At 45.4% G+C, this 14,456-nt stretch overlaps 1 protein-coding gene across 6 annotated transcripts in view; it reads right to left on the minus strand.

Moving 5' to 3' along the window:
• Positions 1-14,456, minus strand: part of ZNF827 (zinc finger protein 827) — a 175,351-nt gene that overhangs the window by 15,265 nt on the left and 145,630 nt on the right. For all 6 annotated transcript variants that reach the window (XM_078445713.2, XM_078445714.2, XM_078445712.2 and 3 more), the window contains exons 9-11: positions 5,711-5,848; positions 4,071-4,242; positions 2,587-2,753 (exon numbers count right to left, since the gene is read on the minus strand). In XM_078445713.2, coding sequence (XP_078301839.1) covers positions 2,587-2,753; positions 4,071-4,242; positions 5,711-5,848 — 477 coding nt within the window. The remainder of the gene's footprint in view (positions 1-2,586; positions 2,754-4,070; positions 4,243-5,710; positions 5,849-14,456) is intronic.

Raw genomic sequence — 14,456 nt, forward strand, 5'->3', positions numbered from 1 at the left:
AATCAAATCAGAGGACAAGGCCCACAAAATGAGAGTCTTATGCCTGCTGGACATCTGCACATTCAAAAGGTCAAGGAATGGACGGCCCAGAGAAGTTGAATGAGTTCCTACATTTGCAGCGTTATTTATGGTAACATCGGGTGTAGAACCAGAATCTAGAATTCAAAATGTGTTTTCCTCCATCCCAAGTACCTTCTTCCACATGGATTATATGCATAAGTCAGTAGACTCTCAGGGTTCGGTAAGGGGCACGTTTGAATAATTTTCTTGCTTAGACCACACAAATGTGTGTAGACGTGCTCGGGCACACATATTCATTCACCGGATGAATGTTTACTCCTCACTTGCACTGTGCAGGCACTGGTCTAGGTGCTTGGGAGACAGCGGCAACTTAGATAAGCTTCCTATTCTCAGGAATATATAGTATAATATGTATTACATAGTATATATACTGCTCTATGTCATAACTTTGTAATTACACAGTTTATTAATTTGCAGATTTAGATGGACATATCTTGGGTCAAATTCAAACACTTCAAAACAGCAACTAGATGCAAGAAACCCTCACTGTGGAACCATTAGCTTATAAAAAGGGTCAGCAAATTATAGTCCTTTGGCCAAATCTAGCCTCCCGCTTTTGTAAATAAAGTTTTATTGGGACACTGCCAGGCCTGCTCAATTGTGTATTGTCTCGGCTACTTTCAGATTCCAATGGTAGAGCTGAATGTAGCGACAGAAACCGTATGGCCTGAAAGCCTAAAATATTCACTATTTGGCCCTTAAAAAAAAAAAACAAACAAAAAGAACTATCTCCCTGGCTAAAAAAAAAAAAACAAAAAAACCCCAAAACTATAAAATAGGTTACAACCTTATTCCCTAATAGCAGCAGTGTTACAGGCTTCTACTGTATTAAAAAAGCAACTTCTTTAATGCATTTCTTTCTGGCTCTCTGTGCCAACAAACAAGAATATTCTTTGCAGGTAGACAAGGAGCCCTACCACCTCAGAGGGAACAAGATCTCTGTGTTCCCTGTGGCAATGAGTGTGTTTGCATTGGTTACTTGTCAATGTGAAGTTTCCACCAATGACGATTAAGTGACTCTAAATCCAACGGCTTTCCAGCCATTTTGGTTTCTATGGTTTCTACGGCTTCCTTGAGGTGGGGTGGTGGCAGAGGGGCTGTGGCCTGGGGAGGGAGGAGGAAGGTTCTCGACTGGGTTTAGGCATCCTTGGGGTGCAGAGGGTTAGAAGAATGGGAGAGTAACAGAAACGGGGGGGAAATATCTGAAAAGCCAGCGGAAATGGAAGAGAGTTTGGCCTTTCCCTCCACTGGCACTCCTGAGATGCTGAATTTAATTTGTCTTTGACATGGGCTTCCCAGCTCACCTGCTGCCCATGGTGCTAATGTGGTTATAGCGAGACAACCAACGGTAGAAATGGCACCTTCTCACCCGGCATAATGGCTCTCTGCAGACCTCCAAGTCATAGCTTCTCAACTTATGATAAAAGCAAGCTTTTATTGCTGTTGGCACCCTGGAACCAAAGCGGCCGGTAAAGCAAAGAGAGATCCGTCTCGGCTGAGCACATCGTCAGCACAACTGTCAGGAACTTCCCCTTCTCAAATCCTTCAAGGGCCAACGATGTGAGGGGCTGACCCAACACCCAGCGTTGGCAGTTGGCAACATCAGCTCGTAATCTGTAAGCACCACACAACGCAGGGTGGGGGAGGCTCTTCCTCATTCTCATTTAATGACTCCACGCTGGTGTCATTTGTAACCATCACTTGTGAGAGGATAATTGCATGGTGGATTCAAAATGTTAACACCGTTAAGAATGGCAAGAGCCTTAAATGGAAGGAGAACACTGGCAAAGTCTTGGCCACACACAGCCTGGAGGGCGATCAGGCTGTTTGGGGAGAATCCGGTTTTCTGCCCCGCCCCCCTCCCCAAGCAGACATGATATGTGTCAGGGCTGGAGTTTCACGGGACAGGAGCAGAGCCTGTTAAAGTACGTGCACACAGTGTCCTGGCACAGAGAACCACAAAGGTTCAAACCTCTGCCAAGGGCTTCTCGGACCTGTCAGAACAGCAGTGAGAATGGACTAGAATGGAAACTGTTCTGGCCCAAGCTTCTGGAGGCACATCCTAATTGCTGACTTTGGACAGAATGCCTCACCTCTGTGAAGCCTCCGTTTCCCCACCCCTATAGCACAGGAACAGTAGCATCGGCCTCAGAGGCCTACGAGGCTTAAATGAGATCCAGCATGTGAAGACACAAGGGGAAGGGCATCACGAGAGCCCGACGGCTGCTACCTAGGATGACGACACCCAGGGTGAGGACAAGCCAATGGCTCAGCACCTCACAACTGCATCTGAACGTGTGGGTCTTTCAGATCAGCGAGGCCCAAGCTGTGCCAGGCAATGGCAGGATGGCCACAGGGCACTGTGGCTCCGAGACCCTGGGAAAGTCCTCCCTTCTGAGGAAGGGAATGTCAGTGTCGCAGGGTGATGAGGACGCTTCTGCCAGGGGGGCATGCATGCTGGCAGGTTGGGGGATGGAGGAGAGAAGGACCGACAGTGATGGTCACCTGTGTGCTTGGTGCCAATGTGAGCCTTTATCTCTGCTTCCTCCATGGTGACAAAGTCACAGGCGGTGCAGCAGATGGAAAACATCCATTGCTCCTTGTCCACGTGGAGTGACATGTGGCTGACAAACTGGACATTGAGCTCGGTCTCAAATCCACACACGTGACAGCTGTATGAGGGGACGAAAGAAAAGAAGGGGAGAGAGAAGAGTGATACTTTGTGGCACACTCAGAAAACTGGACTTTGACACATGCTTTTCTTCCCACCAAAAGGTTTTGCATTAGAAAATTATTCTACTTGGGGCGCCTGGGTGGCTCAGTCGGTTAAGCGTCCATCTTTGGCTCAGGTCACGATCTCACGGTTCAGGGGTTTGAGCCCCGCGTGGGGCTCTGTGCTGACAGCTCGGAGCCTGGAGCCTGCTTCGGATTCTGTGTCTCCCTCCCTCTCTCTGCCCTTCCCCTGCTCACGCTCTGTCTCTCTCTGTCTCTCAAAAATAAACATTACCAAAAAAAATTAAAAAAAAAAAAAAAAAGAAAATTCTTCTGCTTTCTGGAATGCCTCTGAAGTGGTCACCGTGCCAAATGCATTAAGTGTCAGCATAATGTAACAATCCCATACATGCTATAATGATGCTGAATAATCATACAGTTAATTAAAAATTACAGGTTCCAGATGCCGCACATCACCTTACTGATTCCTGTGGGCAAAGAGATGTGGTGCAGCCTTGCCAAGATATTAGCGGTGTGGATACACTGATCAATTCAGAGCACCCCGCATGCCCAGCGAGCCTCTCTCTGGCTCTGGAAACCTTCCGTGTAGGAAGGAAGGCACATGCAGGTCATCAGATCACACTGCCAGCAGGAGCAATTCCTGTCTGTGACAACTGCTGATAGAAGTCACCGTCCATGGAGATATTTTGTGCAAAAGCAAGTGTCCACCAATCTGTATGGTCTACCTCTTGGGCACAATTCTGAGACTTGGGATTTCACTGCAACCAAACCAAATACTGATTCATGGTCAAATATGAAAGGGAAACATAAAATTCCAGGTACTGAAGTCAATACAACCAGGGGCAAATATGCAATGCCTTCAAGGCTATTTCCTCAGAGTTCTCAGATTTATTTTCCCTGGTCTTTTTCTCCTTAGGACGGTTCTCAGGAAGTAGCAAGGTGCTCAGTTACAAAGGTTGGGAGCTTTCCAGCTGCACAAATCGAGAAGCTAATAATCCCCGGAGCCCTGTCACTCCCTGGAGCTCCACCCCAGAGAGCTACCTCCAAGACCATTTCCCTTTCAATTAATTCTACCAGGGCCATCCAAGCCAAGAGAGGAGTCAGCGTGGCTGGTGGGTCCAGTGTAAACAAAGCAAGTATTAAAATGAAGGTCAGCACTATGACTAAGAGGTACCTCATCACATATGCCCTAGCACCCGGGTGGGGAGTGTTCTAGAAAGTTGGGGAAGGCTGGGCCAGTTCCACTCACAGCTCACCTGTAATAATAAGGGTGCTTCTTCCCATCACTGCCTTCAGAGGTGACGGCGCTGACAATGTCCTCAGTGTCCGTACTCACCAGCTTCACCGAATGGACAGTCAGGTGCTGGTTCAGGTTCGCACGGCACTTAGCAGCATAGGGGCACAAGTGGCATTTGTATTTTCTTTCCTCTGGGGAGAAGGAACAGGAAAAAAAACCCAAACTGCTCTCAAAAATGAAAACCCAACACCTACAGGAGACCACTTAGAGCTGTCATGGCAAGGAAGGTTCAGATCTCATTTCAAATGGGGACAAAGGGAACACCTTGGAATTATAAATATCTAAAAGTCTTCATCTGGGAGGTCACTGCTGTATCAGTACTTAGAAGAAAGTCCCAGGGCAGCTGGACCATCTGCTTTTTCCTAGACACCTACAGGTCCCTCTTCCTGATAAGGGGAGCCCCGCAGGGGCTAAATGAATGTGTGTGTGTGTGTGTGTGTGTGTGTGTGTGTGCATGCACACCTGCCATGCGTCAGCTGAGGGTGGGTGCTTAGCTGGGGAAAGGGGAGTGGAGCACAGGATTCCTGGGTATGGTGTAAGGGAAGCCCCATCATGTTCCCTAAGCTCCAGGCCTGGGTCAGCCAAGAAATAAAAACTCATGAAATTAAAGGGGGAGAAAAATGACTCATGTGAAGTAATATGATGGGAGATGTTCATTTTACATAAATAGAACTAAAAGCTGCAATTAATTTCTTAATGAAAACCCTCTCCTAAAAATGACAATGTTTCAGGACTCTTTCCAGAGTGGCATTCTGAATTCATTCGATTAATCAAGCAAATTATAGTAGAAGGAGCAGGCTGGCTTTCATTGTGCAGATAAAGGGAATGGACGATAGTGGAAAAAAGCAAAGAGCAAACTCATTTTCCATCCTTACTTCTTACTTTGTCTCACTGGGCTTGCCCTTAAAAAATACCTGTCTTACCACTTCACAGCAGAGAACGAGGAAAAAAGTTCTTCCCCAACCAAATGCAAACCATCATCATTGTTACTGTAGATGGTCCCCACATCTGTCCTGCCGGTGGCCTGGGGCTTGGCGGGGCCAGGTGAGGAACCCGGCCATACAGATAAAATACAGCCCTTCCTTTTGGGGGCAAAGAAACTTATTCTTGCCAAATTGATTAAGTTACTATTTATTCCTCCTTTATCTTTTCTTAATTTGGTTTGCCGTCCCTTTTGCAATGCGCAGAACCAACCACATTTCTCTACTATTATATGAAGATAAAGATAGCAACTGTTTCTCCACAAGCTGCTCTGTCCCTCTGCTGCTCCCATTTCCCACAAAAAGATGGAACCAGTAACGTGGGTGCAGCCCCCATCGCCTGCACCCTCCAGGTGAGAGCAATGGATTTCTCAGAACTCAGGAACCTTACCTGGATACACTTACATGTGTATCTTTTCTCATCAAGCCTACTTTCAATACAAATAAAAACCCTTTCCGGGGCCTCTTTGAACATGCCAGCTAAAATGGTTTGAAGGGTCAGGATAAAAACATCTCCACCACTTCCAGTGAGAATTGTCTTAGACAAAGTCAGCTTCTTGACAGTAGAGAGGCTGGTGATCCAGAGTGCAGACGGCCTAGGAGCAAGGCCTTGACTCACCTGTGTGCAGCGAGAGATGTCGGGACAACGTCTGCTGTCGGCCAAACACTTTCCCACACACATCACAGGGAAAAAGCTGGTCATTGAATTTCCAGGATGGCAATCCGTTTCCTGCCTCTAGTACTATCTTTTCTGTTTCTGGGCCAAAAGAGCAAAGCATCATGAGGGATAGACAAGGCATCGTGAACAAGCTGCATTTTAGTCAATATCCAGCAGGACGTTAGCAGGGGATTCCTTCTGAACAGCGTGGCTGATAACTGCAGAGAAGTCCCAGTTAACCTCTGGCCTTCATGCTCACTTCTTGTTTCTAAGAAGGCTATTCCTGAAAGTTGTGGTAGCAAATGGATGCCACTTCTAGTCAACTCTCTGGTGTTTTCCCTATCATTAAAGGTCAGCCAACCAGACCCTCCAGTGGGTTGACAGCATGGTTTAGCGCTATGCCCAGTATACAGTTGGTACACAATATTTGCTGAGTGACTAGTTGAGTTGCACGTTAGAACTCCAGACATGTACGCTCTTGCCACAAGACGGTAAGTAAACAATCTCCGACTCTAACTGAATTGGTAAGAATCTGACGGTAAGTAAAGAATCTCAGATTCTGATGTGAAAACGAATGGTTGGATCCCTTGAAAGGACATACACGTTCACTGTTCTTTATGAAGAAAAGTTTTGCCCTGCGTTCTGGGTTGTGTAAAGTCCTTCATGAGGAACTTCATGTTTCACAGGCTCAGTGATGACAACTGCACACTATTTGCTGTGGTCTGATGTTTGTGTCACGCCCTCCCCCCATTCATATGTTGGGATCCTAGAGCCCAAGGTGATGGTATTGGGAGGTATCACCCCCAGGAGCTGACTGGGTCATGAGGGTGGAGCCTCAGGAATGGGATTAGTGCTCTTATAAAAGAGACCCCAGAGAACTCTCTTGCCTGTTTCGCCTTGTGAAGACACAGAGAGAAGTGGGCAGTCCGGGCCCTTACTCAACCATGCTGGCCCCTGGTTTCAGACGTCTGGACTGCGGAAGTGTGAACAGTACATTTCTGTCGTTATTATAAGCTAGCCTGCCTGAGGGATTTTGTTACAGCAGCCCAAATGGACTCAGACACTACTCCACATAAAATTCCCTAAGGCAGTAATGTACCACTAGTGTTTCCCCAAAGATCTCATCCTATTAGGAAAAATGGTGAGATCGCCGGTTATCTGCACATACTTCACAGTCATGACTGAGATGTGTGGACACTAATACATCCTCTGGTCCTCTTAAAAAAAAAAAAAGGTTTCACTTTCCCATCATCATCCATAGGAGTACGTCTGATTTTTTCATCCACGTTTCTTCTCCCTGAACTGTAATGGTTTGTACAAGCATTATTTCTACAGTAATAAAAGGAGCCAGGCGACAGAATACTAAAGAGTGAAGGGGACGAGTCAACGAGAATGCTTTTCTTAGGCCTCACTCTGAAGAACAAGACAATTTACGTAGTTGGTGTCTTGTCCGCTACTTCAGTAAATTATCGTGAACCTTTTTAAAGCATTACTTTTTAAAGTATTACTTTATAGAACTGGATACCAAGTGGTGACAATTAAATGGCAGAGAGAACTTTTTTGTAAGATCCGTGCAGATGAAAATGCTCAGACCACCGGACAGAGAGACATCAGAAGAAAGGACTTTATTTCACACAATTTGGTTAAAACTGCTTCCCGAATATGGGCTTCCACCTGTATTTGGGTGAGTCAGCAGGATCGGTTTTTGTTTGAGTGCAGATCTGTCAGATAGTGGAATCTAAGGAAAAGAAGAAACAAACACGAGTGTGTGTCCGGGGGAGGGGGAGGGGATGAGGTGGAATCACAGTCACGTTTGCTCTGAGGCACCTGCCAGCAATCCCAACACTGATAAGGCACATTTATTGATTTATCTGTGTTTGCGAAAACACAGCTTTTGGGGCCTCAGGGAGAACAGCTAGTCTTATTAAAGCAGGGAGGTGCCACTAAAACCCTCTGGGGGGAGGGGGTGGAATTGTGGGGGGGAGGGAAGGTGAAAAGGGAGGTGCTGGCCACTGAGCTGTTGAGGACACAAGAACCACTCTCAGATGACTGTCCTTGAGCCCAAGCAGTGGGCATTTCAGCCACACGGCGCTGAGAGGGTATTTCAGTAGCTCCTTTTAAGTATGTAATCAAAATGGTGCTTCGAAGGAGGGCAACGGTAATAATTATAAGAAGAGGTCAAGAGGGTACAGGGTCTTCGAATACCTTCACAACAAGAATGAATTAATTGGGTCACATACCAAACAAGGAGATGCAATTAAAACTAAAGAAGTCTCTTAATGAGTCTTTTAAGTATTAGTCACACACTCGAGAAGCTGAGCATCATATGAAGTCCAATTTCCTCCACTGGCCTTAGAAAACTATTAAAACTATGAATACTTGCTTCAGCCAAGCAGGAAAAAAAAACCCACAGTCACGGTAAAGCAGCCAGAGCCATCAGAAGCCGTCCATCTCTGGTACCCTAGGCCTTGAATAGGGATCACCTGCTTTCCCTGCTCGCTTGCTGTCTGCATTTAGTTTATTTTAAGATGTTAGTTGAAAGACAACTTCCCCACAGTGTTGTTGTTGTTTTTTAATATTTATTTTATTTTTGAGAGAGAGAGGGAGACAGAGCACTAGTGGAAGAGGGGCAGAGAGACAGGGAGACACAGAATCCGAAGCGGGCTCCAGGCTCCGGGCTGTCAGCACAGAGCCCGACGCGGGGTCTGAACTCAAGAACTGCGCGATCACAACCTGAGCCGAGGTCGGACGCATAACAGACCGAGCCACCCAGGCGCCCCACTGCTGTCTGCATTTACAGGGGCCACGCATTTTCATTTCACAGGCAGGAACAAGGCAACCACAGGCCCTTTGCAGCTGGCCCTGAACACAACTTGGAAATCACAGCTGGGTGAGGCTGGGGAGTGGAGGGCAGTGCGAAGGGGAGCATTGTTTTGACACAAGAAGCACTAAGGTAATGGGCCTGCTCCTCTCCTCACAGAACTGCCATGAAGCCGAAAGGGAGCTCAGTGGATGCTGCGTTCTTGCACGTGTCCTGTGCATGGCGCCATTCAAATGCTGAGAAACTGCAGAATCTTGTTTGATTCCTCCCTCCTTCCCTCTCTTTCGGCACATCCAGTCGGTCACCAAAAACTGTCCATCTACTTCTAGACTGAGATCTGAATGTGATGGGCACCTAGCAAGTGCCATGAAAATGTCCATGGCCTGCCTCTCTGAAGCACGACTGGACCCCATTGCCACTGGCAGTTATCAACTGAGGCCACAGGCTCTCGAGGGGAATGCCCGATCAGGGCAGCACCTTCTGTCTGTTCTTGATGATCGACCATTACCAAAAATATTTTAAAATCATTAAATTTATTTAATAAATATTTTATAAAATAAATATACATAAAGAAATATTTATAAAACCTGATATACAGGCCTGTCCTAGCCTCTATGAATTAGCAATAGTGACTGTAACCCTACATTAGGGAAAACACTGTGAGGACGGTGGGCAAGCTTTGCGATTCATAGACTCAGACACTGTGCTTTCTTGCTGTCGTGGGGCCCAAATGAATTGGGCTGTCCTTGTGGTCACAGGCCACAGGTTTATTTTTTATTTTAATTTTTTTTTTTTTTTTTTAAATTTTTTTTTCCAACGTTTTTTATTTATTTTTGGGACAGAGAGAGACAGAGCATGAACGGGGGAGGGGCAGAGAGAGAGAGGGAGACACAGAATCGGAAACAGGCTCCAGGCTCCGAGCCATCAGCCCAGCGCCTGACGCGGGGCTCAGAGCCTGACGCGGGGCTCGAACTCACGGACCGTGAGATCGTGACCTGGCTGAAGTCGGACGCTTAACCGACTGCGCCACCCAGGCGCCCCTTATTTTAAATTTTTTAAATGTTTATTTATTTTTGAGACAGAGAAAGACAGAGCATGAACAGGGGAGTGTCAGAGAGTGGGAGACACAGAATGTGAAGCAGGCTCCAGGCTCCAAGCTGTCAGCACAGAGCCCGATGCAGGGCTCGAACCCACCAAGCCTGAGATCATGACCTGAGCTGAAGTCGGATGCTTAACCGACTGAGCCACCCAGGCGCCCCCACAGGCTATAGGTTTAACAAAAAGATTTCATGTTCCAATTTGTGTGTGTGCGTGGACAACACCGTGGAAGCTACGTTTGATATGTTTTTATGAAAAATGTTTCTATTATTTGATTTGTTTAAAAAAAAAACTTTGGAAACAAACCAACAAAGATCTCAAAGATCTTTCTGGGACCGCACTGCCTGAACGGAGTTATCATCTCTCACCGGGATTGTTGCAAAGCCTCCCGAACAGCCTCTCTATTCCACTCGTCCCCCGTCACTGGTTCCAAAATGGTCTTTTGGAGGCACAGATCTGATCCGTCTTGTCCTGGACTGCAATGGTTCCTCCAGGCCAGACTCCTTCATGTGCCTTCTGAAGAGCTTCACAACCCTTGCAATCCTTCTCCAACCACCTTTCACCTTCAGCTCCCCACGTCACTCCCAACCACCCAAGCATTCGGCAGAGTGAGCTACGTGCCCTTTTGGAAAACTAACCAGTCCCTTTTAAGTCGTCAATGCTTTTGAATCAAGTGCACCTGCATCAGAAGCTATTCCCCATCCCAGCCCTTCTTCTGCACAGCAGTCGGGCTCATTTTCAAGCCCTATCAGGTTTCATCTCCTTGGTAAAGCCTTCCTCAATTCCCCAGGCAGAATTAGTCATTTCCTCTTCTCTGTCCCAAAGCACCTTTATGAATACTTTCATTGCACCACTTTACCTATTATATTATTTGTTTGCATATCTTCTATATTACATATATCTTTCTCATATAAAGCAGCCAGTGAGTCCAATATGCAGCAGCACTCGATAAATGTGTTCCCTGGTCTCTCTTCTCTATGAGAATGTGAGTCACTGAGGGGAAGGGTTTCTACATGATTTACTTCTGTATCTGCAGCATTAGCACTGCCTGACACATAACCAGTGTATATGGTATACATGTGTTGAATATATGAATGACTGAATGAATCTTTTTTTTTTTAAATGTTTATTTATTTTTGAGACAGAGAGAGACAGAGCATGAACGGGGGAGGGTCAGAGAGAGAGGGAGACACAGAATCTGAGGCAGGCTCCAGGCTCTGAGCTGTCAGCACAGAGCCCGACGTGAGGCTCGAACTCACGGACCGCGAGATCATGACCTGAGCCAAAGCTGGAGGCTCAACCAACTGAGCCACCCAGGCGCCCCTGAATGAGTCTTTTTCTAGAGAAAGCACGTGCGAAAGTGTGGGAGTGCATGCACACACACGTAAGTTGGTAAGGGACGGAGAGAGAGAGAGAGAGAGAGAGAGGAGAGAGAGAGAGAATCTTAAGTAGGCTCTACGCCCAACATGGAGCCAGACATGGGGCTTGATCTCACAAATTGTGAGATCATGACCTGAGCTGAAATCAAGAGTCAGAAGCTTAACCGAGAGAGCCATTCAGGTGCCCCTGAAGAATCTAAGTGAGGTAGGGAATAAACACTATTCTTATTTCATACTGGGAAAGACTGAGGCTTGGAGAGAGCCTTAGTTAATAAGGTTTATGGCCAATTCAGGGTAAAAATAAGGCTACTTGCCTTTTGAATGTGTTTCAACTCAATCCAAGAACTGTGATTTAAGGATTCTATCAGTGGAAACATCTATGTTTCTGAGCCATACCCCAAAGGTTCTATATCCTTACTTCCTCCCAGTAACAATAAGCCAGAAGATTATTCTCTTCGAGATAAAGTTTTGGCAGACATTGTTTATCAGTTAGCTCAAAACTCATTCTCAACTTTCTTTCTCCCCTGCCTATTTCACTATAGAGGCAGCTGGGGCAGCCACGCACAAAAGTTCTAGGCAGTGAGAATGCTTTTGCTTTCCCCATCAAAGAGAAGATATCCTTGGTGTTGGTCCTCTTCTCTTTTTTCTTGGCTTGATCACAGAGGAAATGCCTGGATATGGCAGCCATTTTGTGAATAAGAAGCATGAGGCTAAAAGCCAACCTGCTAAGGATAGAGGAACGGAAACGTGGGAAAAGTCTGGGTCTTTGATGGCATCTTCTAGTACTTGAATGACTGGCAGCAACCACCCACCTATGGACTTCTTGTTTTGTGAAGAAACTAAGCCTGTTTGTTTCAGCCACTATTAGTTGGGTTTTCTATTACTTATGACATTCTTTTTTTTTTTAATTTTTAATGTTTGTTTATTTTTTAGAGACAGAGAGAAATGGAGCGCGAGTGGGGGAAGGACAGAGAGAATGGGAGACACAGAATCTGAAGCAGGCTCCAGGCTCTGAGCTGTCTGCACAGAGCCTGATGTGGGGCTCAATCTCACAGACTGTGAGATCATGACCTGAGCCAAAGTCAGACGTTTAATCGACTAAGCCACCCAGGTGCCCCTACTTATGACATTCTTAACTTAAGTCCCCTCCCATGATTCCTCTTGGTCTTAGTACTTTGAATGTTACATTCTGGCCTTTGACGAACTTTGTTCTAAAGCCCCAGAACCCTATGGAGAATTTCATGTTCATTATCAACAGCAACAAGTGTACAGGCAGCTGATCACACATCCACCTTAATTATCTTCTTTTGTTCTGATAAAAAACAAAACTTAAAGTTTCTTTTAGATTAGTAAGGAATTTCCTTTTTAAAAACTTTTTTTTTATTGAAGCATAACATTTAACAGATAACAGCAACTGCTTTTAAACTGTTCCATAGTCATGAAACAGTTTGGAATGTAGGTTTATTGAACAAATGTTTTGCTCTTCATCTTTATTCCCACGTCCCTTAGCATTTGTTTCATTATTTTAAGTAGCTATGAATAATGATTTTATTTCTTTTATAACAAAATACTCATCTAATGATATCTTTTTTAGCCACAGCCTCAGAGGATTTCATTTCCTACAAAGCAGTTTCTGTCTCTTCATAGTCTTAAGCTCAGATTCCTAGGAAAGCCATTAATTGTTTCCACAAATTCCTGACTACTCAGTATTATCTGATCTGATGCTTTTCTCTCTACTTTCCCACCTGTGGTTTTGGTCCTGAACGTCATTTGGGACTTTCCCTGTTCCTTAAACAGGTTTTTGTTTTATTTATTTATTTATTTATTTATTTATTTATTTATTTATTTATTTATTTTTAAATGCTTTTGTTTATTTTTGAGACAGAGAGAGACAGAGCATGAGCAGGGGAGGGGCAGAGAGAGAGGGAGACACACAATCCGAAGCAGGCTCCAGGCTCTGAGCTGTCAGCACAGAGTCCGATGCGGGGCTCGAACTCACGGACTAGGAGATCATGACCTGAGCTGAAGTTGGACGCTAAACCAATTGAGCCACACAGGCGCCCCAGGTTTTTGTTTCATATGAAGTAAATGTATATAGGAACAAGCACCTTTATCCCCATGGTGCAGCTGGAAAAACAGGAACTGAGTGAAAGGAGAGTCACTATCTTAGCGGTCCCCATACTCTCAGCTCTTCCCTTACACAGTGAACTGTGGTTCCCTCATTCATAATGAGGAGGCCTAATGGCCAAGAGACAGTATGCCAAACTGTGCCTCTTATAACCTAATGATCCAAGGAGACAGATTTCATTTCATACACGGGCCCTGAGAAGATGAACCCCAGCAAGTGTTTCTCCAAAAATTTCCATGAAATAAACCAGCTGGTAGAATCTGGGAGGGAGCTTGACAGACCTGCAGAACACTAAATCCAGTAGAAAACTCAGATTCCTTTGAATCCATCTTTCATTTCCATGAGGAAGAAACCAAGGCTGGATTCCAGGCCCTCTCTCACCCCAGCATCCCCCACAACTTGTACAGGGTTGAATACCAGAATCAAGGGTTCCCTGGTAATGAAGGCTCCATCTTGCCCCAAATCGCAGTTCGGGAGGAACCTTAAGGATCCTCTCCTTAAATGTTCTCTTCTTACTTACAAGGAAACTGAGGCCCAGAGAAATGGAGTAATTGCCCTAGGTAACCTGGCTCATGACTCTGGGAGAGCAGAGACTTCAGACCCATGGTCCCACTGAAGCTCCTCCAAGCTTTGTGGGATTAATGCCAAAGTCTACAGCAAACAAGGAAGGGGTTTTTCTTCTCCTGTTCTTTGGCTCTGAGTTTAATATTCTTGGTTACAAGTGGACATGTGCAGATTTAGCAACAATTCACAGACACTAGGATTTCTATCCATTTTTCTTCTTGAAAGTAGCAGCCTAGAATATTTCCAGCCGCAGAGAAGTTAGAAACTGTAGTATGTCAAGAGTCAGAATAAAGAAGGAACAAGAGGAAGATTAAATAGGAAAATCCTAAAAGTCAATCCTGTCTGAGGTAAACTGGTCGTTACCAAAGAAAATTCCCTTGGACATTTCATTGACATTTGGGGAGTTTTTGGCAAAAAACAAAAAAACCCTGCCCCGAAACCCAAAATCAAAAATAGAATAAGCAGAGCAAAGGAAAGGAGTTGAGTTTAATTCTTTTCCATTTTAACACCATTTAACCCCCGACTGGCATTGGTGCATTTGCTGTGTGAGAAATCCCTGCATCTCCTGCCAAAACAATGGTCTCAAAGAACCATCTCTCAACCTGATTTTGGCAAGAGACATGAGGAGAGGGAAGGCTTTATTTGGTTAAAGTTGTAAGCAAAAGATTGGCCAAAATGTGACCTCAACGCATAAATAACTGTCCAGATTGACTAACG

This window comes from Panthera onca, chromosome B1 (genome assembly GCF_046562875.1).
Source record: "Panthera onca isolate mPanOnc1 chromosome B1, mPanOnc1 haplotype 2, whole genome shotgun sequence".
Taxonomy (NCBI): Eukaryota; Metazoa; Chordata; class Mammalia; order Carnivora; family Felidae; genus Panthera; species Panthera onca.